Source organism: Sus scrofa, chromosome 1, assembly GCF_054392235.1.
Source record: "Sus scrofa isolate SSC_HxYL_T2T_F1_AM1 chromosome 1, Sscrofa_HxYL_maternal_Yorkshire_Landrace_v2.0, whole genome shotgun sequence".
In the NCBI taxonomy this organism is placed as follows: domain Eukaryota; kingdom Metazoa; phylum Chordata; class Mammalia; order Artiodactyla; family Suidae; genus Sus; species Sus scrofa.
In genome coordinates, this window is record NC_139383.1 from 195,556,791 (window position 1) to 195,584,632 (window position 27,842).

The window sequence follows — 27,842 nt, forward strand, 5'->3', positions numbered from 1 at the left end:
TAAACTACAGAAGGAAAAATATTGGGCTCCTAGGTCAAATGATCTACACCAGTGAGTCTCAAAGATTATTTTGGCAGGCTGTAAATTAATGACTGCCCTAAATTTTCTCTCCAGCTAGGGTTTCTCTCCCCTGCCCTTCCATACCCCAAAATTCATAACTGCTTACACTAGGTCTAAAGTAGTGTACAGTGAACACCACAAACTCAGTAATTTGGAAACTGAACTGAAAACCAACCTTTCCCTCCCTGCCTATGTTTTCTCATCTTAATGAAAGACATATTCACTGACCACTTGGAATCAAGGTCCATAACTCCTGTTAGCCCAACCCTCCTTGTTAATCTCCACATCTCCATCAAATGGGGATAATTCCACAACCTAATTAGGCCTTGAGTCTGTAAACTCTGTTCCAGGCTCTTAATCTATTTTAACATAATTACATAGGATTATAAAAGTATGAAAAAAGCACAAAATCCCCAAACACTTTTCAAAATAAACTTTCAGGAACCATTCAGGTTTAGTGTAAGCTCTAAGATTTATTTTTAAGGAAGAGATAATAATTTTCTCTGACCATTTCAAAGAAAAGAATGTTTATCTTGTTTTCAGACCTTCATGTTTCATTTGTACTCTGACAAGATCCTTCACAAGCCTGTACCTAATGGCCAGGATCATCTACTTGATATTTTAAAAAGCAAAAAATATACAATTTCTATCCTACTTTATGCAGCTATATGAAATTTCTACATATTGCTATGTATTTTCAGAGAACACATGTTAATGGACTACATCTTTAACAAGAGTAAATTTTAATGTTACAATATCACTCTAGCAAGGCCCTAAACCTTTCAAATTCTGAAATGTTTACTTTTTTCATTTAAAAAATAACATAGTTATTTTGAAAAAAAATTTTCTTCACTTCTTAAGCATGAATACACGTATAGAATCACACTTTAATAACTAAAGGCAAGGAGTTCCTGTCGTGGCGCAGCGGAAATGAATCTGACTAGGAACCATGAAGTCAAGGGTTCACTTCCTGGCCTCGCCCAGTGGGTTAAGGATCCAGTGTTGCCGTGAGCTGTGGTGTAGGTTCCAGATGTGGCTTGGATCTGATGCTGCTCTGGCTGTGGCCAGCAGATGTAGCTCCAATTGGACCCCTAGCCTGGAAACCTCCATGTGCCTCAGGTGTGGCCCTAAAAAGCAAAAAAATTAAAAAATTAAAAAAAAATAAAGTCAAAATGTTCATGGAACAGTAACAATCCAGCCATTTCTGTGCTGGGCTTATGTATACATTCAAACTAATATACTGTAAGATACTGAATACTGTATTCAGGCTTTTTTGAAGTCCTTTAGAATAGGATAGATGTTTTCAAATGCTTCATAGATCTCAGAACGTTCTTTGGCACCTATAAAGAAATCCATGTTTACATAATCTTTAATATTAAAACAATAGTAGAAATTTTTAAGGCTAAAATTTCATTGTCAACCCCAATTGCTTTTAATTCAATGACATCTCTGTAGGTATCCCTGAGAAATGACATTTATTCCTGGTAAAGACAAAAGAATTTGGTGACTAGAGCCACATTTCCCTACACACATACCTAGAGCAGAGTTTTATAATACTTCTGCTATATAGACACATCAGTACATCTTTGGCTTCACAGGGAATAGTATGAAATATGGAATCTTGTTTCTCAGGGTGTCATGGATGTGACCACAGAACATGACCTTCATCAGCATCTGTGGGCCCTTAGCTACCAGCAAAAGGGACGTCCTTTGATCTGCTCACCTCTAGTAGACATTCTGATTCCCTGGTTTTGACCAACAGAGTGAGACAAACTGGAACTATTCTAAAGTTTTAAATTTTAGTGTATGGAAAGGGACTATTAGTTAGAAAACTGGGGAAATCTTGAAATCTTACCACCGTCGCCCTAAGTTTCAAGGGATCTTTAATTGTAACTGCTGTAGGTATTAAAATGGATTAAAAACATGAATTAGATACAGTTCCTACCCTTGAAAGAGATTATCAGTCTGTTCTACTCCTATCTCACCACTGCCAACCCGCTACTAACTACCTTCTACTTTCAAAACTATTCAGGCACATTATACTAAGAGTTAATTCCTGGTAGTACTTGTGTTTACATGGAACTGTCAGCTAATCAGGAAACTGTTATCTAATAGTACTGTGCAGAAGGCAAGGAAATTAATGAAAAGCATTTAAAAACTTTTATCATGGAGAAAAATGAAAAATAGTTTAAGCTGATAAATTCTTAAAAATAGTTTAAGCTATAAACGTCGAGAGGAGGAAGGCTCTGTAAGAGAGCAGGAACGACCTGTGAGAAGTGGTTGTCTGGTTTAATGACGGGACTAGTGAGAGGGAATTAGTCCCAAAGGACTAATCACCAAAAGGAGTATCACCGGATTTGAGAAGCAAGTAGAAATCAGGATTCAGAATCCAGGACGAACAATAATAATTTTAAAAATGGAAAATAGCAAGTGTTCACAAAGAGCCTGAGAAATTGAACTCTCATACATTGCTGGTGGGAACATAAAATCATTCAGCTACCATGGAAAATGGGTTGGTGGTTCTTCAAAAATGTTAAAGTAAAAATTACCATGTGACCCAACAGTTTCACTCCTGGGTATCTGGGTATATACCCCCCAAATTGAAAAAAAATCTTTAAACCAGTAACACATGTAGACACATATTCATGGTAGTACTATTCATAGTAGCCTCAAAGTGGAAACAACCCTAGTGTCTACTAAAAGATGAATGTATAAGCAAACTGTGATGAATATCATATATATATATACAATGGAATATTATTCTGCCATAAAAAGGAGTGAAGCACTGATACACACTACAGTGTAGATGTACCTCAAAAACATTATACTAAATGAAAGCAGCCAGACATGAAAGATCACGTATTGTATAATTCCATTTACATGAAATCTCCAGAATAGGTAAATTCACACAGACAGAATGAAGACTGGTGTTTGCCAGGAGCTGGGGGAGGAAGGAATGGGGAAAAAGTGCCTAATGATATGGGACTTTATTTTGGAGTAGTGGAAATGTTTTGGCACTAGACAGAGGTGGTAGTTCCACAACATTGTGAATGAACAAAAATGGTTAAATTTATGCTGTGTGAATTTCACCTCAATAAATTAAAAAAAAAACTTTTTCTTTTTAGGGCCACACCTGCAGTCTATTTAAGTTCCCAGGCTAGGGGTTGAATCAGAGATGCAGCTGCCGGCCACAGCAACACCAGATCTGAGCTGCATCTGTAACATATCTTGCTGCAACTCCAGATCCTTAACCCACTGGGCAAGGCCAGGGATGGACTCCTCATCCTCAGAGACAACGTTGGGCTCCTAACCTGCTGAGCCACAATGGGAACTCCTAAAATTTTTTTTAAGAAATCAAAAAAAGTACTTGTAAGCTTAAAATGGGGGGGGGGGGGTAGATAAGGGCAAAAGGTTACTTATTCATTGCTTAAGAGTTTACTTTCTGAGTCTCTACCCTTGAAGATGATGGGTAGGGAGGAGGGTAACAGAAGCTCTGTACCTTTGGGATAGGAAACATCCCTTTAGTTTTCAGCACTAAAATTTTAGTTTCTAAAGATACTGGTTTTGGAGTTCCCAGGTGGCCTAACAGTTAAGGACTTGGCATTATTACCGCTGCAGCTCAGGTAATGTGGCATGCTGTAGGCATGAAGGGAGAGAGGGTGGGAGGAAAGGAGGAAGGGAGGAAGGGATTGGTTTTATAGAAACTAAACAGTGAGTAGAGAAGCAGAAAGTAAAACACCATTGCAACAAGACTCTCTGCCTCTGGTTTGATGGACTTTTTCAGCTTCTGGAAACATTTGAATAGAACAAACTCCTTAACTGGGAAACAGTGAAGTATGGTAGATATACCAAACACACACACACATTCACCCCACGCCATTAAACCACATGAAGATTGTTTAACTTCTGAAGTTTCTGTTTCCTTATATATAAAGGACAATAGCCTTTTCATAAGGTTAGTATAGGACTGCATGAACAAATGGTTGCAAAAAAAGTCCTTTACAAACCATAACGCTTAACAAGATATAACCCATTTTTACTGTCCTAAAAGAATGTACTTCAGGATTAGGGATGTTGGGATGGCTGGTCCAAGTACATACGGCTTATCATTTGGTTCTCTGAGAGCCAGTATCATGTAATTTGTCTCCTTTACCAGGGCTGGGTTTTTGCCAGATGAGGGGTGTGTTCTATTTGCTAATCTCTTAGCACCTAAAACAATACATGTACCTGGTAAGTAGGTACCCAACATTTATTAAACATCTATCACCTGTCGATAAGGTTCATAAGCTCATCCCTACCCCTTAGCCAGCCCATATATCAATTTCCAATCCTACTTGGATTTTCTAATTCTATTCTTACACTAAGCCACAACCACATATCTTATTTTCCTAAGTGATACCATATGTGTGTGCATATAAATGAAAATCTTACAAATTGGGAGAGGGGGACAACCCAGCATCAAACCCCTCAAGGTATACATTTTACAGTATATATCAAGCTGCTATTAGTGGTGGATTACCAGGAATGACTAACTTCTGAAGTTTCTGTTTCCTTATCTATAAAGGACAATAGCCTTTTCATAGGGTTAGTATAGGACTGAATGAACTGTTTTCATAGGCCTCTAAGGAGCTGGAGGACAGGGTTAACACGTGAAGATGGTGGGCTCTGAAGCCAGGCTGCTTAAGTTCCCACATATTGCAGCATGTACAACTGTTTGAAATTTTTAAGGATGCCTAACCTCTCCATTGTCCTCATTTTACAGGTGATGAGACAGCTATTATGTACAGCCACACAGAGCTAACTAGAACCCACACAAAAGCACTCACTTATCACAAGGCCTGGCACATGACTGCCCAACATATGGTAACTATTACATCTCAGAAGTGAAAGTTGACATATTTGCTATTCATTGTTCCAACAGATCCTAGCTATACAATTCATTTTACTATGATTTAAGAAAAAGCATGGGTCCTAAATGTCACATCAACCATTGAAAAGAAGCACGGATCTGGGAAAGCAGTGTTAAGCTTGACCAAGGTCCGTTTGCTGTTTGTTGTCCGGGAACTTGACAAGTGGGATAGGAGGACCTCTTTGTCCTCAGCTCAAGTAACTATTCATTCATTCAGATGTTGCCTTGGACATGGGGGCTACAGCTTGAATGCCTTGAGGAGTAAGACAATTTTACACGGATAAATTATTTTCAAAGCCCCTGCAAATGGCATATGATACATAAATTTCAAATTACCACTCATCTGTACTATGTGCATTGGTGTTTGACAGTCTGTACCCAAGGAAGAACTGAGATCCATTATTTAATTCAGTGAAGTTCAAAGTGCATTTGTAATTTCAATACTCTAACATTTTCTAGGCAAAAGTTATTCACATTTGTTGGGACTTGGCTTTTAAAACAGCTCTGCAGGAGTTCCCATTTTGGCTCAGTGGATTAAGAACCCAGCTAGTATTCATGAGGATGCAGGTTTGATCCCTGGCCTCACTCAGTGGGTTAAGGATCTGTTGCTGCAATCTTCGGTGTAGGTCACAGATGTGGCTTGGATCCCACGTTGCTGTGGCTGTGGTGTAGGCTGGCAGCTGTAGTTCCAATTCAATTCCTGGCCTGGGAGTTTCCATATGCCACAGGTGAGGCCCATAAAATAAATAGTAAAATAAAATAAGTAGCTTGCAGAGTCTTGCCACATTGGACTAGACCATGGGAGCCTCTAGAACTCCACTGGGTGCTCCACAACCAACCCCCACTGAGGTTCTAGAGACAAGGCTGAAAGGAGGCCTCCTTGGTCCCTCTTCCAGGTTCATACCCAAAATTGGGTCCTTGAGTTTTTAAATCCCTTAGCAGGTGAAAAGAGTCTAGGTAACTAAGGTTAAAGAATGAGGAGCATTTGTCTGCAGTTTGGAGCAAAAGTTACCTAAACCATGTGGTTTCAGATAAAGTACTTTAAGACACTATGGCATAAACAGGGAAAAATCTCAATAGAGGGTAATTACTCATATTTCAGCAGTAAAGCATTGATTGGATTATACTTCATAATACATATAAGTAGAAATTTGAATTTCAGTTAATACACCTCATTCCCCCTCCACAAAAATGATCTGTGTCTTGGAAGGATAAAAAAACAGCTTTGGCCTGTTCTCTGGGCTGAACACATTAGTAAATTTTAAGAAGTGTATTGTATGGTCTTCAGTACTGTATGTTGACAACCATTTACTTTTGTGATTTGAAACTTCTAGCAAATGTGCACATGAAAAATTCGTTTTTTCCTTTTAGTAGGAAAGGTGGTCTGAATTAAGGATATTTAGAGAAACTTATTCTTATGTACGTATAATAGGAACTTAGCCTGTACTTGGCAATTTTGCACTTTTTTCTTCCTTTTTTGGCCATCATGGGGCATATGGAAGTTCCTGGGCCAGGTATCTAATCCAAGCCAGAGTTGCAACCTACACCACAGCTACAGCAATGCCAGATCCTTAACCCACTGTGCTGGGCCAGGGACTGAACCAGTGTCCATACCACTGCAGAGACACCAATGGTCCTGTTGCACCACAATGGGAACTCTGGCAAATTGCATTTTTAATAAAACAGATTCACAATGACACATAGCACACAGATGAAAGCATCCTTATAAAGGTCTTGAAAAGTATGTTCCCTTAAGTAGGGCACATATGGCCTCCATTCAATTTACCTGGCAGGCTTCCTCACCTTCCTTTAGGGCAGATAGAGGTAAACTTTATGTCAGTCACTAGGAGGTCTTAATTATTCCAGACACTAAATTGGTGGCATCTGAGGAATTGTAACTTTGTTGTATTCAAAAGATTCTTAAATTCCAAGTGGGCTTTTCCCAATTTGAAGACACATTAGACAAAAATAAACTCTACAATTTAGCATTCTAAAAAAAGATTTAATAACAGGCCCTCCATGTTTTTGGATGCTGAGTGATAACTTTGTAAATGTTTCTCAAATTAATTCAGCTAATGCAGAAATCTCAATTGTTCTAAATTGGGCAAGATGCTATAAAAACTTTTAAGTTTATTTGGAAGAATAAACATTTGAGAGGAGCTAATAAAAAGAGAAGAAATGAGAAGAAACAGACCCTATCAGATATAGGGACCACTAGAACTAAAGCATATTTAATACAATAGGATATCATAGTATAATTCTGGAGCAAAGGCCGAATTGCTGAACAGATTCGTATATAAAAATAAAGGTCAAAAAGAGTCATCACAAATTAATAAGAAGACTGTGTAGTTTTAATATGGCTGGCTAACTATTTGGGGGTAGGTAAAATTAATCTGGATCATGCCATATAAACTTGATATTCATCCTGGTACAGGAGAGTAATATGTGTAAAATAAGGCAAAAAGAGCAAGCTTTAGCAGAATGTTATGAAAGAGTCTCAATCATCTACTTCAAGAATTTTAAAAGCATTTATGCAAAATTAAGTCAACTGGAAAAAATCACAAATAAAACATTAATTTTCAATATTATGGTGAACTCATACAAATCTTTAGGGATAAAAACATCAATAAAAACTAAGTAGACAAAAGGAGTAAATTATGTACATACTACTTATGAAAGATAAAATGCTATTTACTGGATGTGTTGAAAAGTGGTCAATTTCTATTTATGATTACCACTTAAAGCAGTGAGATCATTTTAATTTATATAGGTAAAAATTTTCTTTTGTACAGTTTTGTTTTGAATGCTGCTTTGGGTTGTTAAAGATACTTAGGTACATTGCTGGTAGAAATTATGATACAGGAGAAATGTATTATACAACCCTTTATAAAACAATTTAGTAATTTGTATTAAGAACCTTAAAAATGGTCCTATTCTTAGAAAACAGTCCCATTTCTGAGCATTTCCACTAAAAAATGATTCTACACACATAAAAATAGCCACGTTTGCGCCTTTTATAACCAGCAGACAGAGAAAGAACATACAGAACATATAAACATCTGACAATGGGAGAATAAAGTTGATGCATAGCAAGTTAGAAGAGAGGTTGGAAAGCTTAACTCTGCTGAATAAACCTAGTCTGCTGCCTGTTTTTGTATAGCCTGTTTTTGTATAGAGCTAAGAGTGATTTTAGTATTTGACCCTTTGCAGAAAAACTTTGAACAGAACACTGTTCAACAATTAACAGCCTTCATTAAAAGTTTTTAACAATGAGTTAAGATAAGCAATGAGATCCTGTTGTATAGCACTGGGAACTATATCTAGTCACTTATGATGGTACATGATAATGTGAGAAAAAAGAATGTATACATAATACGTGTAACTGGGTCGCCTTGCTCTACATAGAAAATTGACAAAATACTGTAAACCAGCTATAATGAAAAAATAAAAATCATTATAAAAAATGAGTTAAGCTACATATGTTATAATGGTTATTAAAAAGGCAGGATGTAAAGATGAATATACATATCAAATGACATGAAAACATGAGAAAAAAGCTATATTGACTACTAAGACCCATAGGTGATGTTATAGTTCTACTTTTCTCCCCCCCCACCCCCAGGTAATTCTATAATAGCAAGAACTGTCTCATAGTGGTGACCAAAGCTATTTAAAAGGTAAAGCAAAGCACATGTAAAGCTACTGAATTTTATGAAAGTCAGAATCTTAGAACTTACCTGTCAACACAACTTTTCCAGATACAAAGATAAGTAACACAATTTGTGGTTTCACCATTCTGTAAATAAGGCCAGGAAACAGTTCAGGTTCATAACTGTTAATATATAAAGGAAAAAGTGAAAAATAGCACTACGCAATTATTTCCTCATGACATTTCAGATCCAGAACACAAAAGCAGTTTTAAAAAGCTATTTTAACAAAAACTTTCTGGTTAACTTGATAAAAGAAGTCTTGAGTGTCCTAGGTAATTTCTGTGGCAATCAACAACACAATTCGCTGTTTGTCATTGTATTTTTCACGTGCCAGTAATCCTAAACTATTAGAAATTAAGGTAATTTAGGGCATCAGATTGTATAAAGATCTTATTAGTTAAATGTTCTCCATCTTTCAAAAAAAGTCTATCAGTAAAAATACATAAACACATTTTCTAAATATTCAAAGTTCTTCAATAATGAGAACATTTTTTATATATTTATAAAATACAAAAATTTTTAGCAGATAAAACCTAAAAAGTGTTCTAGACCACTATTAATTTTTTTTGGATAGGTGCTGTATAAAGAAAACTAAACCATCCCAACTTTTAAAAATTCAAGACTTGTTCCTATAAATAGTAACTCACTCATATTTACTACTAAATGTAAGCTGATTTCTCTGAGGAACAAAGGATGATTGGGCTAAGAACTGCTTCTCCACACCAGCATAGAAAAGAGGGATTCCCAGAAAAGCTTGAGGAGCCTACAAAAAAGAAGTCAGTAGTTAAGAGGAAGTTGATAAATAAAACTATTCTCAAGACAATGGAGACACAAGGAAAAAACCAAATCTGAGAAATGGAACATTATAAAGCACATGAATTTTAGCACTTAAAAGGGTGAGTTCAGATCACACAGAAAAACTCCATTCTATTCTGCAATGAATAAGATCCATAGCACGGCAGATGTGAAACCTCTTATTGGCACCAGAAAGATTTATCACAGTAGAGAGGCTACCCATCTGAAGTATATGGAGGTTGTTGAGTGGACATGTCTACCTGGGAAAGCCCATCAGGACTTCTGGACACTGAGGAGACAATGATACTATGCAGAGCCCTGGAAAACTTCTGTGGGAACTGCAAGGTTGGAGTCAAGAAAGTGAAGACTTGGGGGGCACAGAAGAAATGTTTCCATCTGATCTTCTGACAAAATCTTAAGATACTAAGAGGGAAAAGAGAAAATAAAAGTCTTTGGTAGGTAAATATTTGTGAACTTTGCTAACCTGGGAAAGGAAACAGACATACAAATCTGGGAAGCATGAAGAGTCCCAAACAGAATCAACCCAAAGAGGACCACAGTAAGACACACAATAATTAAAATGACAAAAATTAAAGATAAGAAAGAATAGTAAAAGCAGAAAAGGAAAAGCAAGAAGTTACATACAAGGGAAGTTCCATAAGGCTATCACAGCTGATTTTTCAGCAGAAACTCTGCAGGCCAGGAAGAAATAGCACAATACATTTAACATGATGAAAAGGAAAAGCCTACAACCAAGAACATTCTATCCAAGCAGACCGTCATTCAGATTTCATGAACAGAGCAAAAAAGTTTTATAGACAAGCAAAAGCTAAAAGAGTTCAGGTCCACCAAATCAGCTTTATGGACCTATTCTGGGCAACAAAGTAAAGGCCACAACTGGAAACATACAAATTATGAAAGTAAAAAGCTCGTTGGCAAAGGCAAATACACAGTAAAGGTAGTAAATCAACCATGTTCAAAGCTAGCAGAGAGGTTAAAAAACAGAAGCACTAAAATAATCTGTATCCACACTAAGTAGTTAAGGAATATACAAAAGAAAAAGATGTAAAATATGTCAAAAAGAGTAATCATGGGAGGACGGTAGTAAAAAACAGGCTTGAACTTAAGAAATAAGTTAAAAAAGATACACGCACACACACATATATCTTTATATTTATTTATTCATGGTAACCACAAACTAAACATCTAAAATAGATACACACAAAAAAGAGAAAGGAATTCAAACCTAACACTACAGACAGCTATCAAATCACAAGCAAAGAGATCAAAAGAAGAAACAAATAGAAAAAACCTACAAAAACAACCCCAAAGCAATTAACAACATGACAATAAGAATACACTTATCAATAATTACTTTAAGTTGTAAATGGACAAAGTGCTCCCATCAAAAGACACAGCCTGGCTAAATGGATACAAAAACAAGATTTGTGTAAAAGATGCCTACAAGAGACTTACTTCAGATCTAAAGTCACACACGAACTGAAAGTGAGAAGATGGAAAAAAGATATTCCATGCAAATGGAAATCAAAAGAAAGGTAGGATGCAATCCTTAAATTACACAAAAATACTTAAAAAAAAAAGACTTTAAAACAAGAGACAAAGAAGGACATTACCTAATAATCAAAGGATCAATTCAAAAAGAAGATATAACAATTGTAAATACATATGAACCCAACACAGGCACACCTAAATATGTAAAGCAAATACTAACAGACATAAAGGGAGAAGTTGACAGTAACACAATAATAGTAGGAGATCTTTAACACCCCACTTAATGTCAATGGATAGATCATTAAGACAGAAAATCAACATAGAGGAGTTCTTGTTGTGGCTCAGTGGTTAACAAATCTGACTAGGAACCATGAGGTTGTGGGCTTGGCCCCTGGCCTTGCTCAGTGGGTTAGGGATCTGGTGTTGCCGTGAGCTGTGGTGTAGGTCACAGACATGGCTCAGACCCCACAATGCTGTGGCTGTGGTGTAGGCCGGCAGCTACAGCTCCGATTGGACCCCTAGCCTGGGAACCTCCATATGCCGCAGGAGCAGCCCTAGAAAAGGCAAAAAGACAAAAGAAAAAAAGAAAAGAAAAGAAAATCAACATAGAAACACCGACCTTAAATGACACATTAGATCAAATGGATTTAATAAATATATTTAGAACATTCCATACAAAAACAAGATACACATTATTTTCAAATGGACATGAAACATTCTCCAAGATAGATCGCATGCTAGTCCACAAACAAGCTTTGGTAAATTTTAAAAAATTGAAATCATACCGAACATCTTTTCTAACTACAACATCATGAGACTAAAAATTATCTACAAAAACACAAACAAGTGGAGGCTAAACAATATGCTATTAAATAATCAATGAATCGGAGTTCCCGTCGTGGCGCAGTGGTTAACGAATCCGACTAGGAACCATGAGGTTGCGGGTTCGGTCCCTGCCCTTGCTCAGTGGGTTAACGATCCAGCGTTGCCGTGAGCTGTGGTGTAGGTTGCAGACGCGGCTCGGATCCTGCGTTGCTGTGGCTCTGGCGTAGGCCGGTGGCTACAGCTCCGATTCAACCCCTAGCCTGGGAACCTCCATATGCCGCGGGAGCGGCCCAAGAAATAGCAACAACAACAACAACAAAAAGACAAAAACACACACACACACACAAAAAAAAAAAAAAAAAAAAAAAAAAGAAGTAAGAGAGGCTACAACTCTATTAAAAAAAAAATAATCAATGAATCATTGAAGAAATCAAAGAAATTTAAAAATACCTGAAAAAAATATTTCTTATATGTATGTGCATGTATATGTGTGTGTGTGTATAAATATATATCTTGAGTACACCAGAAACTAACACAACATTCAACTATACTTCAGTTAAAATACCTGGAGACAAATAAAACAATGATCCAAAATTGATGGGATGCAGCAAAAGCAGTTCTAAGAGCAAAGTTTACAATGATACAAGCCTACTTCAGAAAACAAGAAAAATCTCAAAAAACCTAACCTTGCACATAAAGGAACTAAAGAAAGAAGAACAAACAAAATCCAAAATTAGTAGAAAGAAGGAAATGATAAGACTAGAGGAAAAAAATAAATGAAATAGAGACTAAAAAAAAAAAAGATCATTGAAACCAAGATCTAGTTATTTGAAAAGATACACACAACTGATAAACCTTTAGTCAAACTCATCAAGGAAAAAATAGGGAAAGCCTCTATCAATAAAGTCAGAAGTTACAACTGACATCACAGAAATACAAAGGATCATAAGTGACTACTATGAATAACTATACATCAATAAAATGGACAACCTAAAAGAAATAGACAAATGGATAAATTCCTAGAAATGTACAAACTTTCAGACTGACCCTAGACAACATGAACAGATGCATTATTTGTAATGAAATTCAATCAATTGTTTAAAAACTCCTAACAGGAGTTCCCATTGTGATGCAGCAGAAACGAATCTGACTAGGAACCATGAGGTTGTGGGTTTGATACCTGGCCTCGCTCAGTGGGTTAAGGATCCAGCATTGCAGTGAGCTGTGTTGTAGGTCGCAAATGCGGCTCGGATCTGGTGTGGCTGTGGCATAAGCTGGCAGCTACAGCTCTGATTAGACCCCTGGGCTGGGAACCTCCATATGCCACAGGTGCGGCCCTCAAAAAGACAAAAGACAAAAAAACAAAAAAACAAAAAAACTCCCAACAAACAGAAGTCCAGGACCAGATGGCTTCACAGGTGAATTCTACCAAATATTTAGAGAAGAGTTGACACATATCCTTCTCAAACTATTCCAAAAAAAATTGCAGAGGAAGGAATCCTTCCAAACTCACTGTACAAGACCAGCATCGCCCTGACACTAAAACCAGACAGAGATGTCACACTCACAAAAAAAATTCACAGGCCAATATCACTTAAGAATACAGATGCAAAAAAAATTCAACAAAACATTAACAAACCTAATTCAACAATACATTGAAATGATCATACATCATGAACAAGTGGGATTTATTCCAGGGATGCAAGGATGTGTTCAAGGTCTACAAATCAGTCAATGTGATACACCACATTAACAAATCAAAGAATAAAATTCATGATTATCTCAATAATGCAGAAAATGCTTTTGACAAAATTCAACATCCATTTATGATAGAAACTCTCCACAAAGCAGGTATAGAGGGCATGTACCTCAACATAATGTTAACAATGTTTGATAAGACCATTCCTAACATCAGACTCAATTATGAAAAGCTGGAAACATTTCCTTTAAGATCAGGAATAAGACAAGAATGCCCACTCTTGTCACATTCATTCACAATAGTATTGGAAGTATGAGCTACAGTAAATAAGACAAGAAATAGAAAGAATCTAAACTGGAAAGGAAGAAGTTAAATTGTCACTGTTTGCAGATGACATGATATCATACTTAGAAAATACTCGAGCCAGCACCACAAACTGCTAGAGCTCATCAATGAATTCAATGAAGTTGCAGGATACAAGAGTAACACACAGAAATGTGTTGCATTTCTATATACTAACAATGAACTATTAGAAATTAAGTAAATAATCCTATTCAGAATCACATTAGAAAGAATAAAATACGTACGAATAAATCTAATGAAGGAAGTAAAAGGCCTATCCTTGCAAAACTGTAAGATAGTGATGAAAGCAACTGAAGATGACATAAGATATGGAAAGATATCCTGTGTTCTTGGATTGGAAGAATTAATATTGTTAAAATACCATACTACTGAAAGCAATCTACAGATTCAATGCAATCCCTATCAAAATACCAATGGCATTTTTCACAAAACTAGAACAAGTAATTCTAAAATTTATATGGAAATACAAAAGACCCCACATAGCTAAAGCAATTTTGAGAACGAAGAACAGAGTGGGAGGTATCACATTCCCTGGTTTCAGATTATACTATGAAGCTACAGTCATCAAAATATTATGGTACCAGCACAAAAACAAACATACTGATCAATGGAATGGAATAGAGAGCCCGGAAATAAACCCAAACACCTATGGTCAATTAATCTACAACAAAGGAGGCAAGAATATACAATAGGGAAAAGACCATCTTTTTGATAAGTAGTGCTGGGAAAACTGGTAACCTACATGTTTAAAAATGAAATTAGAAATTCTCTAATACTGCATACAAAAATAAACTCAGAATGGATTAGAAACCCAAATGTAAGGCCAGAAACTTTAAAACTCCAGAAGAAAACATAAGCAGGACACTCTTTAACATAAATTCTATCAATATTTTGGATCTGTGCTAAGACACAGGAAACAAAAAACAAAAATAAACAAATCATACGTAATTAAACTTAAAACCTTTTGCACAGCAAAGGAAACCAATGACAAAACAAAAAGATGACCTACTGAATGCAAGAAAATATTTGCAAATTATGCACTCAAATAGGGGTTAATTTCCAAAATATATAAATAGCTCATAAAACAACATCAAAAAAAAAACCAAATTAAAAAATGAGCATAGACATTTTTCCAGAGAAGACATGCAGATGGCCAAAAGGCACATGAAAAGATGCTCAACATCATTAATCATCAGAGAAATGCAAATCAAAACCACAGTGATACATCACCTCACACTTGCTAAAAAAGCTATCATCAAAAAGATTACAAATAACAAACATTGGTGAGGGTGTGGAGAAAAGTAAACCCCTGTACATTACTTGTGGGAATATAAATTAGTGCAGCCACTATGGAAATCAGTATGGAGGTTTTGCCAAAAAAACCCTAAGAACAGAACTACCTTATGATTCAGCAATTCTACCTCTGGATATATATCCAAGGAACATGAAAACATTAATGCAAAAAGATGTGCACCAAAGTTCACAGCAACATTATTTACAATAGCCAAGATACAGAAGCAACCTAAGTGTCCAATAGATGAATGGATACAGAGGGTGTGACAATGTGTACATGCACACACAAAATGGAATAATGCTCATCCATAAAAAATAATGAAATTTTGCCATTTGCAACAACACTGACGGATTTGGAGGGTACTATTCTAAGTGAAATAAGTCAGGCAGAGAAAGACAAATACTGTATTTATGTGATATCATTTAGAGGTGGAATCTAAGAAATAAAACTAGGGAGTATAACAAAAAAGAAACAGGTAGAGAAAACAAACAAAGCTTACCAATGAGAGAGGGAGGCGGGGAGGGGCTAGAGGTACTGGCTTAAGAGGTACAAACTACTATGTATAACAGAAATAAGCTACAAGGATATAATGTACACTACAGGGAATAGAGCCAATATTTTATAATAACATTAAATGGATTATAATCTATAAAAATTTTGAATCACTATGTTGTACACCTGGAACTAATATAATATTGTAAATCAACTATGCCTCAATAAAAAATACATACATACTATGAAAAAAATCTTTGGTATGTAAATGATGGTGAACTGCTTTTGGCTTTGAGAACCATGATTTTAATGTACCAGCATGCTGACTACCAATTAGAGATTTACTTCATCTTATTTATTCTCTACCTTAATTCAAAACAAAGTTGATACAGGAGAAAAAAAAGGTTTTGGTTAGAAACAGAAAACATTTCATGAAGATGGAGAACAACAAACAGCTGCCAATCTCTTGGGCAACTCAATTTCAACTCATTGTTCAAGTTTCAGCTTAAACGACACTTTCCTCAGGACGTTTTCCTTGATCTCCTTCCCATTCCTTCCCCCACCCTCAGCCCATTACATTAAGTATCCTGCTTGAAGGTACCTTAACACTCCAAGAGGTGTTCTCCTTCATAGTTATATTTCATTAATGTCTTCAGTTCTGTTTTCCCTTGTAGATAGTGGTTCCATATGGGGAAAGGACCACAGCTGTATTGATTGTCTCTACCACCACAGCATCTGCTACACAGTAGCCACCTAGATTTTACTCATTTAAGAAATATTTAAGATATCTTTGGTTTAAAAATTGAAGGGAAGAAAGGAAAATGCTCAGGGAAAACTGAAAACAATTGCGGCATAGAAAGATTGATGGAGCAGATGCCCAGTAACAAGAGATACTCGTATTACCAAATGCTGATATACATATTTGTAGAATCAAGGGAGTTAAAGTAACTTGAAGTTTTAACATAAAGCAAATTTGACCTGATAATAAGTGATATGTTCCATGGTTACTCACAGGGCTATAAGCAATTAAAGAGACTCCTCATTTTAAAGACACAAACCTGCTGAGAGAGAGGTATCTTAATGCCCCAGTGTAAATACACACACTAGAGTTGAAATCCCTAACCTAAGAATGAGACTAGAAAGGGATAGCTGTGAGACTATAAAACAAGTTTCCTGGCCAAAATTTTTTTAAAAAGATGGATGAGATCACAAAACTGGCTCATGAGGAAGAAAGAACAGTGATGGACTACTCCAAGTGACTAAAAGTAATGCATACAATGAATTTTCATCATGCCCTATTGGCAATTTTATCCTTCAGAGGTAGAAGTAGTGACAAGGGACACCGCCACTCCAGACTTAAGTCTGACCTACAAAGACGATCTTGGTGAAAAAGAAATGAAATTTGGGAGGAATTGTGCACATCACTTTAGAGCCCTAATGTCCAGAAAGGGGAATGCTAAGCTAATATAGACAGATACCTTAGAATTGAGGCAGACATCTTTCACACATTCAGAAAAAGTTGTTTCAGAGAAAGAGAGACTAGAGGTCCAAGGTTGAAGATCTGAAATATAAGGTGGTGCATGTGTTGAAAGACTCTTAAAAATGAGGGTTTTACTATGAATCTATGAGTTATTCCAAGATTGAAGAAAGAAAAGAACATATAAAGAGGCAATGTCTTGCCTATTGGGCTTCCCAGTGAACTCAGTGGGTACCTCATATACTTAATAAGCATATGCTGCAAAAAAATGATGCAGGAGTTCCCTTCGTGGCGCAGTGGTTAACGAATCCGACTAGGAACCATGAGGTTGCGGGTTCGATCCCTGCCCTTGCTCAGTGGGTCAAGGTTCCGGCGTTGCCGTGAGCTGTGGTGTAGGTCGCAGACGCGGCTCGGATCCTGCGTTGCTGTGGCTCTGGCGTAGGCTGGCAGCTACAGCTCCGATTTGACCCCTAGCCTGGGAACCTCCATATGCCGCGGGAGCGGCCCAAGAAATGGCAAAAAGACAAAAAAAAAAAAAAAAAAAAAAAAAAAAAAAAAAAAAAAAAAAATGATGCAGAGAAAAAAAGAAAATATAATCAAGGGGAAAATAAATATTGCCGAAAGAGTATCAAAAAAGTGAAATCTCAGAATGAACAATACTTTTTGAAAGTTGGGAAAAAACAAAGCAATTTCTAACTTCTGTTCAGGTCATGTCTCAAAGGAAAGCTAACAAATGTTAGAAAAAGCACAACTATTTGATCCTTTCCCACCGTATTAAACAGAATGATCGCTCAAAGGTAAAGGGAAGGATAAGCAGAGTGAATGGACTTCAGTTCAAGCTCCTTCAAGAGAACTTAAGAGCATCTGTGGTTCTAAGCCAGTTCAAGTGCCCTGGCCTCAGTGCGTATCTCAAAGGGTGGTGGGATTTGGTGTTTGTCGGTCAACTTCTGTCACTGCTCTCTGGGGGCCTGAGGCAGGCTGGGAGAAGCACCAAAGGAGCTGAGGCAGTTGAGAGGAGGAGAAGCGTTTGCTATTGAAATAAGTTACACGGAGTTCCCGTCGTGGCACAGTGGTTAATGAATCCGACTAGGAACCATGAGGTGTGGGTTCGGTTCCTGCCCTTGCTCAGTGGGTTAACAATCCGGCATTGCCGTGAGCTGTGGTGTAGGTTGCAGACGTGGTTCGGATCCCACGTTGCTGTGGCTCTGGCGTAGGCCGGTGGCTACAGCTCTGATTAGACCCCTAGCCTGGGAACTTCCATATGCCGCGGCCCAAGAAATAGCAAAAAGACCAAAAAAAAAAAAAAAAAAAGTTACGTTCGAAGAAGCCAGGCAGGCTAGAGATACTCCCCCAGGAATATGAATCTGTGACAAAACAAACTGTGGTGGGGGCTATAGCTACACACACAGAAAAAGAAAACCTTGAACAAACTCAACAGGACAACAACTAGATAGGATTGCCTTCATAGCATGTGCAATGGTTTTTCTTTTTTCAATCTTCTCTCCAGCCCTTTCTCTCCTCACTGGCTGTCAGCCCTTCCTATTTACCTAATCCCTAACAGACCTGTTTATCTTCTCTCCATTGCCACCCCTGCCCCAGCCAGGTGTGCCTATTTTAGAAATCCGTACATCAGTGGGTCTCAAGGTGTAGGCCTCTCGCCAGCAGCACCAGCATCACCTGTGAGATTGTTGGAACTGCAAAGCCAAGCAGAATCTCTGGGGACCTCAGCCCAGTAGCAATGTGGTTTGATAAGCTGTCTGGGTGATTACTATGCAACTGAATTTTGAGAATCACTATTTCAGAAGATATGGACAAATGTGGTAACCAACGAGGACATAACTATAGCATCTTAACCCTTTCACTTATTGTGAGTTTAAAAAATACACTTTCTCTGAAAGTTACATTCATATAAGCAGCCCATAATACGACTTTAATATCTTGGTAACCTCAAAGTTATGTTATGCAACGATCGTACCTACTGAACTCCGGATGGGTTAGCACCAAACCTTCCAGCCTGATAGGGAACCTCACATCACAGCTTCCAACCATGTTCTGAATTTTAAAATTGAGGAATCTGGCAGGAAAGCCCAGCTTCTGCACCACACGAGCATACTTTCTTGATGCAAGTCGAGACTGCTCTTCACTGGGGAAGGGTAAACACAATTAAAGACTTCTTAATCACCATGACGGCTATGCTAGGTGGGCTGTATTCACACACTTCTCTGGTTTTAGTTTTAGCATTTGTATCGTGTTTATCATTCAGTGTATCCTATGAACCTGTGAATTTTGAGGACAAGGACCTACCTCTCTCACTTGTATCCCTAGCACCTAGAAAAAAGTATGGTACAATGAATACTGTTTTTGTGTTTTGTTTTTTGGCTTTTTAGGGCCTCACATGAAGCATATGGAAGTTCCCAGGCTAGGGGCTGAATTGAAGCTGTGCTGCAGGCTCTGCCACAGCCACAGCAATGCTAGATCTGAGCACCTATGCCACAGCTTACAGCAATGCCAGATCCTTAACCCACTGAGCGAGGCCCGGGATTGAACCCTCATCCTCGTGGATTCTAGTCAGGTTCTTAACCCACTGAGCCACAACAGAACTCCAAACATTGTTGAACTTAAACATATTTTTTCATTTGTTGTCTTTCACATAGAAGTTGATTTTTGTCTTTTCTTTGTTTTAAGTGCTTTTAGATAAAATTAAATGAACACCAGGTACATCTCTTGGGAAAGAAGAAACTGGTACAACCCTTCGGGGGGGAGTTTACTACTCATCTTCTAACACTTAGAAGGAAGAGAAGCTTTCCCACAATTTTCTGGCCAAAGGATGCACAGCAGCACAGGGCACCTCTGCCGGAGATCCAGGAAAGATGAGCCTTTTAATGGATGCTGAAGATCCTGAGTGAATGCTCAAGCTAATGGTCAAGAAATGTCTAATTTCCCTCCTTTAAAAATTCTGTTCATCTGTCTGCCTACCACAAGGAAAATACACAAGAACTACTTCCCCAGGTCTCCAACAGGATTTACCAAGACTATAGCTATTTTTGTCCCCTTTCTAAATACACCTTACAAACAAGTTGTAACAGCATAGTGAGGCCTCCTCCTCCTTCACTGTGGGGGACTGCAAAATGGGATATAAGTCATTATTTTGAGGCTGAATGTTTTTCATCCCAAAATTTGGCATTTCGAGAATTTAACTCTTCAGCAAAGAAAAGTATTTTGCTTCTATTTTTTTTTTTTTCTTTTTAGGGCCACACCCATGGTATATGGAAGTTCCTAGGCTAGGGGCCAAATCTCAGCTGCAGCTGCCAGGCTATGCCACAGCCACAGCAATGCCAGATCCTTAACCCAATGAGCAAGGCCGGGATCTAACCCATGTCCTCATGCATACTAGTTGGATTTGTTACTACTGAGCCAGTACTCTGTGATTTAGAACATTAATGCTATCTTTTCTTGTTTTATACACTGAATTATTTGTCAGGCATGGTGGAGGGTGGTTCCTCTTACCTTTTGGCTCCTGTGCAGACCATTTTCCCAGAGCTAAATATGAGGGCTGTTGTCCTGGGCTCTCGGATCCTCATTATGACAGCGGCAAGCCTCTGCACACAGAAGCCAAAAGGACAATTAGCCTCTGCTAGTAGTTAATACTACTCTGGACCAACAGCTGAGCTGGACATGAAAGCAGTGTTGAATAAATTGAAATTTAATGGGAAAACTGTAAAATATAAGGTTAATGAAATGATTATAATTCTAAAATATTCTTATAAAAAAAGAGATCATAAAAGATGTAAAGCTAAAATTTGAGTTAGACCCAATGCTACGACCTTAACAGATTTCATTATGTTCATCCTCATGACAGGCCTATGTTGAGCCCATTTTAATTCTCATTTAGTACACAGGGAGACTAAGTAGTTTAGCTTCAACATTATGCAGGAAACAGTAAAGTTGAGATTTAAAACTACGACTAATCACCACAAATAACAAATGCTAGAGAAGGTGTAGAAAAAAGGAAATCTTCCTACACTATTGGTAGGAATATAAGTTGTTGCAGCCACAATAGAAAACAGTATGGAGGTTCCTTAAAAAGCTAAAAATGGAGTTGTCATGTGATCCAGCAATTCCACTCCTGGGCATATATCTGAAGAAAACTATAATTCAAAAAGATACATGCATTCCTATGTTCATGGCAGCACTATTCATAATAGCCAAGACGTGGAAACAACCTAAATGTCCATCAACAGATGAATGGATAAAGAAGATGTGGTACATGTATACAATGAAATACTATTTAGCTATAAAAAAAGAATGAAATAATGCCATTTGCATTATGGATGGACCTAGACATTATCATAATAAGTCAGGGAGAGAAAGACAAATACCATATAATATCACTTATATGCCGAATCTAAAAAAAATGACACAGAAAAGTCTATCTACAAAATAGAAACAGAGGAGTTCCCATCATGAATCAGTGGTTAATGAACCCGACTAGGATCCATGAGGATGAGGGTTCAATCCCTGGCCTGGATCAGTGGGTTAAGAATCTGGCATTGCCATGAGCTGTGGTGTAGGTCACAGACGGGGCTCAGATCCTGCATTGCTGTGGCTGTGGCGTAGGCCAGCAGCTATAGTTCTGATTTGACCCCCTAGCCTGGGAACTTCCACATGCTGTGGGTGTGGCCCTAAAAAAGAAAAGAAATAAAAGAAAAGAAAACCATGAATAATCAGACTCTATGCTTTTTGCTTTTATATTTTTTTTCTCAAAGATTCTTTGAAGGAAAAATGAGTATGAAGTATGTTACAGGATTGCTAAGAATCTAGATGTACTAAAAACCAGCCAAAATATAAAACATAATACATATATTGATGGGCATTCTGAAGATGTCTGACAAAAAAGTGTGTTTTTCCAGTTCTTGCCTGCCATAGCTCTCAGTATGTGCCCTAGGCTGGCAGCATTCACAAGTCCTCTAGGTGGTGCTGATGCAGGAGAGGATGGATAACGACTGGTCTGCCACACGGACATGTCTCTAAATGATGTGTCCTCCTGCTGGCCTACATTGACTCTCACCTCCCCTTCTCTCCCCAGTGAAGCTGAGAAGGAAACTAGGGTGGGTACCATGCAAGGCTGAAGTTCCATGGGTCGGGGCCACTCCACAGGACAATAGGTTACTTGAAGGCCAGACTGGCAATTTCAGATTTTAAGTGTGGACAGTAAAGAACCCCGAGTCAGCACTACACAGAACCGATCAAGTTCTTTTAATGTTTCCCAGGTATTTACTAAAAAGGTAGCACTCTCACTTGGTTCTCATTTAAATTCTTAAGGCAGCTTAAGCGCCAAGCCAGAATTTTTCTGGCTGTCAAGTCTGACTGTGGACAGATCCTATACACTAAACTAAAAAGAGAGGAGAGCTGAGGATGGTGGAGAATAAACCATGCTTAAAATGCTGATTGCTCAATAGTGCAGTCAATCATAGCTGCAGCTACAAAAGTCCTAGCTCATCACTGGGTTTCTGTCCTCATCATAGCCAGCTACATGATATGAAAATAGGAAAGTTCTGTTGCACTCCATAACATTCAGGTAACATTTCAATTGAGATTTCAGCAACAACTCTACCACAGCAAGAAAAAACAAATACAATCCATAAACAGTGAGGCTGGCAAGGTCCTCTGGGTTCCTACTAATAATGGCCTTTTTCATCCAACTCCCTAAATCCTCCATCACCCAAGACAGTGAAATTTTCTTAGTCGGGACAGGGCCTCACTCATCTTTGTACTCCTAAGTACAGAGCCCAACAATTGTTAAATGTTGATTGAATCAACAAATCTAATTCCTAAGTAAACAGACCATTGAAAATGGGATGCCTGGCCTTGGAAAGGACACAAGAAAGAATAGATTTTCTTAAATTTTGGGTGGAAAAAAATCCCTGCATCTTATACTAGTAAGTAGATGTTTGGACTTTACTCTTTAAACAATTGAGCTTTCTCAGGTAAGAGAAACTATAAATGGAAAAAACAGACAAGCATCAGCTAATGGGACAACAATTAGAAAAAATAATTTCCAGACATATGATGATACTGTAAGAAAGTTAGCACCTCCATAGTCAGGCTGAAAATAGTTATACTGAAAGATTTTTCCAAATGATAAGGGAAGGATCTTGACTTTTAGGAACTGCTCAATAATTGCTCAGTTCAGCACAGAAAATGATATTATTTTTTATAAGTTAGAAACAAAGGATGAAGCAATTAACCTTTGAGTTGCCAAAAGCTGTTAACCAACAAATTTTTTCTTTTTGAAAAATAAGGAGTTCCCATTGTGGCTCAGCAGATTAGGGGCCCAATGTTGTCTCTGTGAGGATGAGGGTTTGATCCTCACTCAGTGGGCTGAGGATTGGGCACTGCTGCAAGCTGTGGCGTAGGTTGCAGATGTGGCTCGGATCCAGCATTGCCATGGCTAGGGTATAGACCACAGCTACAGCTCTGATGCAGTCCCTGACTCAGGAACTTCCATATGCTGCAGGTGTGGCCATAAAAAGAAAAAAAAAAAAAAAAAAAAACAAAATGAGGTAGAAGCTAATTGTTGAAATAATTACTGAGAAAACTTACCTTTGGGTTATATTCTGCATTTTTTGCATGCAAAGCTATTTTCTTCAGATCCAATTTACAGGCCAGGTTTACAGTGGAAACTATATTCCTAAAGAAATAAGTGGACCTAAGTTATACTAGATATAAAGAGTAAAAAATAATTAAAATGTGTTAACTTCCTCATTTCATTGGTTTAGATGACTTCCTAGGGGGAGAATTATTTCAAATGTAAAATGTATAGTAATATGGTCCCCAGTAAAATATGAAAATCCTAAAGTACTAAAATAGCTTTTTCTAAAAGTTCATGACTAGCTAAAATAAGGCTTTAGATCATTTTCAAAATGCCTCAAAATAGAAAACACAATATTCAATCAACTCTCAAACCAAATTCAATTTTATTTTTTTATCCTTTGTGTTTTTCCAACACCAACCATGATTTTCAGCAACTATATTGCTTTAGTATAAACAATACAATCCTTTAAGAATTAACTCTCTCTTAGAAGAACAAGAGTTAATGCTTCATTTTACAGATAACCAAACTGTCTAAAGTCAAAGCCATTAAGAACTGATCAAGCAAAGGATGATGAAATCTGAAGTTCTCTTCCCTACTCTATTACTGTCACATTCAGGACTATAAAATGTGTACTCAGAAGTGTTACCCATTGAAAACCACAACAACAACTTACTGTAGTTGAGGTACAATTCCAGAACATTCTGAAACTGGGATCATTGGTGTCATGGGAGTTAATGACGTCAGAGGCAAGAAGTGTTGCTTCTCAGGAGAGAGCTGGACTGACTCAGCATCACCAGGGTGCAGAGGTGAATGGGAATTTGACCCACTGCCACTGTTTAAGGCCAGGCTAGCATCCTGTTGGCTGGGTAATGGCAACCTACTTGGCTGACTTAGAGTTTTACCATTTTCTTCAGTTTCAGGCTGGCTTCTATTGACAGTCTGGTCTATATTTTCTTGGGTAAGCTCATCTGGTAGGAAGCTAAGATCCATAGACGAGAAGTGGCCAGATGTTTCTTTGACTTCTTCAAGCTGTGAATTAAATGCAGTCTCTGGATTGGATGAATTAAGTATGTGCACATCATAAGGCACAACTGGGCTGAGCAGGGGTGATCTGGGTGGGGCAAGGTCATCCTAGGCCATTCCCAAAACAGACAAAACACACAACAAACAGAACATCACGTCACACCAAAGGGATAGCTTGTATTCATGACCTGCTCTTTCCACACAGCATCATTGAACTTCTCCTATAGGGTTACAACACACTTAATGAAAACAGAAAAGCCTAGGTGAAAATGCAGAAGCATTTTTCATAAAGAGTTTTCTCTACTTTGGTTAGTAGTAAGTTGCTACTCTAAATCCAATTTTGTAATTGAGGCAATTTGGCAACTACGGTCTAAACTGCACATATGTTGAAGAGTACAGATTTAAAGATTCTGGGGGAGTTTTAAATTCACATTTTAAAAAGAAGAACGAAGAAAAGAAGTGAAGGAAGCTGAGTAGAGAACCTTGAGTAGAGAACCTTGAGTGCTAATCAGGGCCCATCTTTATTCCTTCTAATCAAAAGAGAGCTAAGAAATCATTCCATTTATGTTAATGTACAATAGGAAAAAAGTTATTGAAATGTAAATGGAAAGACTCATTTAAATCAATGTATTGTATTTCCAGTCCAAGGAAGGCTGCTCCTCTTTCATTACCATCAACCCAGGGAATGAGGTATGCAACTGAGGGAAGCAGCTATGTAAAATTCATGGCCTTCGTTATAGAAAAAAATCCCCGGTATATAATACATTACTACCCGCTTTGCCCAAGTTGCAGGTCTGGATTCTAGATTTTGAGCACTGCTGGCAGGATAACCTCATCCCTTAGAAGGTCTTACTTCTGACAACTGAGCATTCAGGAATGCCTGTGCTGCATCTTCTTGATGACAAAGCTACCTCAGGTACTAATCTGTCTGGATCCTATTGAATTGTTCTGTTACTCTAAGTCCAGCAGATGGCAGGGGTGACTAATATTATAAGAAAACACTTAGAAGAATTCAGTTATTCTCTTGAAATAAGATTTCTTGGAGTTCCTGTTGTGGCTCAGTGAGTTAAGAACCTAATATCCATGAGGATGTGGGTTTGATCCATGGCATCAATCAGTGGGTTAAAGGATCCGGTGCTGCCACGTGCTGTGGTGTAGGTTGAAGACGAGGCTCGGATCCCAAGTTGCTGTGGCTGTGCTGTAGCCCAGCAGCTGCAGCTGCAGTTTGACCCCTAGCCTTGGAACTTCCAAATGTTGCAAGTGTGCCCCCCCAAAAAGACAAAAAGTATATATTTCTGACCTTATTTCTCTCTTTTTTTTTTTTGGTCTTTTTAGGGCAGCACCCATGGCATATGGAGGTTTCCAGGCTAGGGGTCTAATCAGAGGTGTTGCCGCTGGCCTACGCCACAGCCACAGCAACACCAAATCAGAGCCATATCTGTGACCTACACCACAGCTCACGGCAATGCCAGACCTTTAACCACTGAGTGAGGCCAGGGATCGAACCCACAACCTCATGGTTCCTAATCAGGTTCATTTCCACTGCGCCACAAAGGGAACTCCTTTTTCCCTTTCTTTCCTTCTTTCTCTTTCCTTCCTCCCTTCCTTCTTTCCTTTGGCTGCGCTTTCAGGGCCAGTGATTGAACCCAAACCACAGCAGTGACAACACTCAATCCTTAACCTCTAGGCTATCAGGGAACTCCTAACCTTATTTCATTTTGAATTATGTTATTACTCTCTCTTTCCCTCCACCCTCCCCCACAGATGGGCCCTAAGGAAAAGTGGGGTGAGGACAATGCCCCAGATTCCTCTCCATTGCTTCTCTGGCCTCTTGTTCTAGCTGGAAAAGATCCCATCAGCCAGCCGATTTGTATTAAAGCACTAATATTTACAATAATTGGTGTCTCTCCTTTTTCCCATGATGGCACTTTAGCAGAGGACAAAGCTTCCACCCAAAGAACTAAACGTCAACAAGGAAATTTAAGGCAATGGCAACAAGATATCGAAGGGGGATGTTTTATGGCAGTGGTACCCTGACAGCCTCCTTTCCAGCTCACTTGCAGAAATACACCTCAGAGAATATACTTACAGAGTATTCCCTGCATCCTTGGATTTATATCTGAAGAAACTTTTTGTTAAACTTCTTTGCAGAGCCATTAACTCATCTTTCCCAGAACCTTTCCTGCCTGGCCTCCTTTGCGATGTTAAGGCTGTGGGATTTCTACCTCATTGCTAATCATTGTCTCTTTAAAAATCTCCCTTCTCATAAATTGCTCTCTTACCTTTATTTTTGAAGATACCTTCCACTCTTTTCTACAGTTCATAAATTAAAAAACAAAAACAAAAAATCCTAAGAATCACAAACTGATCACAGGTGCCTCCAACCTGGATTCACGCTAGACCAAGTTCGAGTGCTGCTGGCAACCTTGGGTAAGTTATTTCATCTCTCAAAGTTTCTATTTTTTTCCACGAAAAGAGGGAGATAATTAAGCCCACCTCCTAGGGTCACTAGTTTTTAAAAGAGAAAATGAAGGCAGAGTCCTTGGTGCGCAGGACCCTGCTCTCAGCCATAAGGCAGGACGAGGGCACAAAATCTGGGACAGTGCTGGTGGCTTCCAGGCTCACCTGGGCGGCCCACCGGTCCAGGTAGAGCTCCAGGTACATCTTCTCCTCCTCCATGGGTGGAGGGCTCACTGTCTCAGGTAAGGAAGTTGGAAATTTGCAGGAAGGGCCAGCGCTACTTGAGCTGGGCAGCGTCAGGCCAAGCACGCAGTGAGCAGGAGCCATTTATCAGCCCTGGGGTTCACGTGGCGAGGCGGGGCCCGGGAGGGGGCTGGGGCCTAGTGGGGCCAGGTGTGGGCCCTCGGCCAGTCCACAATGGTTTGAGGGCATGGATGGTGAGCCAGGGAGGGGGGTGCGGTACTCAGCACCAGGCTCAAGGTCTGGTCTCTGAGCAAGGAAAGGAGGGCTGGGGCTGGCCCTGGGACGGGAAAACTCTTTTTGCCAGGGTGCAAGCACTGCACTCTGTCTGCAGCTGAGAGACAGCTCAGCCTGCAAATCTGGAGATTTCTGTCAGTAACTGCAAATG

The 27,842-nt window shown here is 38.6% G+C and overlaps 1 protein-coding gene across 8 annotated transcripts; it reads right to left on the reverse strand.

The window, feature by feature from the left end:
- Positions 1-513: 513 nt before the first annotated feature.
- TBPL2 (TATA-box binding protein like 2) lies at positions 514-27,543 on the reverse strand. Of its 8 annotated transcripts, XM_084981543.1 has the most exons (8): positions 27,380-27,517; positions 27,037-27,067; positions 24,405-24,760; positions 23,740-23,827; positions 20,644-20,735; positions 19,112-19,279; positions 8,707-8,765; positions 514-1,400 (listed from the first exon to the last, which is right to left on the reverse strand). In XM_084981543.1, exons 3-8 carry the CDS (start codon positions 24,719-24,721, stop codon positions 1,324-1,326), a joined length of 801 nt encoding a protein of 266 aa, XP_084837669.1. In that variant the 5' UTR covers positions 24,722-24,760; positions 27,037-27,067; positions 27,380-27,517; the 3' UTR covers positions 514-1,323. The 8 variants fall into 8 exon arrangements, 7 of the variants coding, with proteins under 7 accessions (XP_084837669.1, XP_084837668.1, XP_013848896.2 ...); XM_084981542.1 differs by lacking the exon at positions 27,037-27,067 and having other exon boundaries at positions 27,380-27,543; XM_013993442.3 differs by lacking the exon at positions 27,037-27,067 and having other exon boundaries at positions 8,707-8,801; positions 27,380-27,543.
- Positions 27,544-27,842: the final 299 nt, after the last annotated feature.

What these genes read in the sequence shown, in the direction of transcription:
- TBPL2 (XM_021102347.2), bottom strand. Translation starts at nt 27,541, where the DNA reads ATGGCTCCTGCTCACTGCGTGCTTGGCCTGACGCTGCCCAGCTCAAGT. An exon ending in ACCCATCCGGAGTTCAGTAG is followed by an intron (nt 8,766 to 19,111) that starts GTACGATCGTTG and finishes CCTTATTTACAG; the next exon opens with AATGGTGAAACCACAAATTG. An exon ending in TGGAAAAGTTGTGTTGACAG is followed by an intron (nt 1,401 to 8,706) that starts GTAAGTTCTAAG and finishes ATTTCTTTATAG; the next exon opens with GTGCCAAAGAACGTTCTGAG.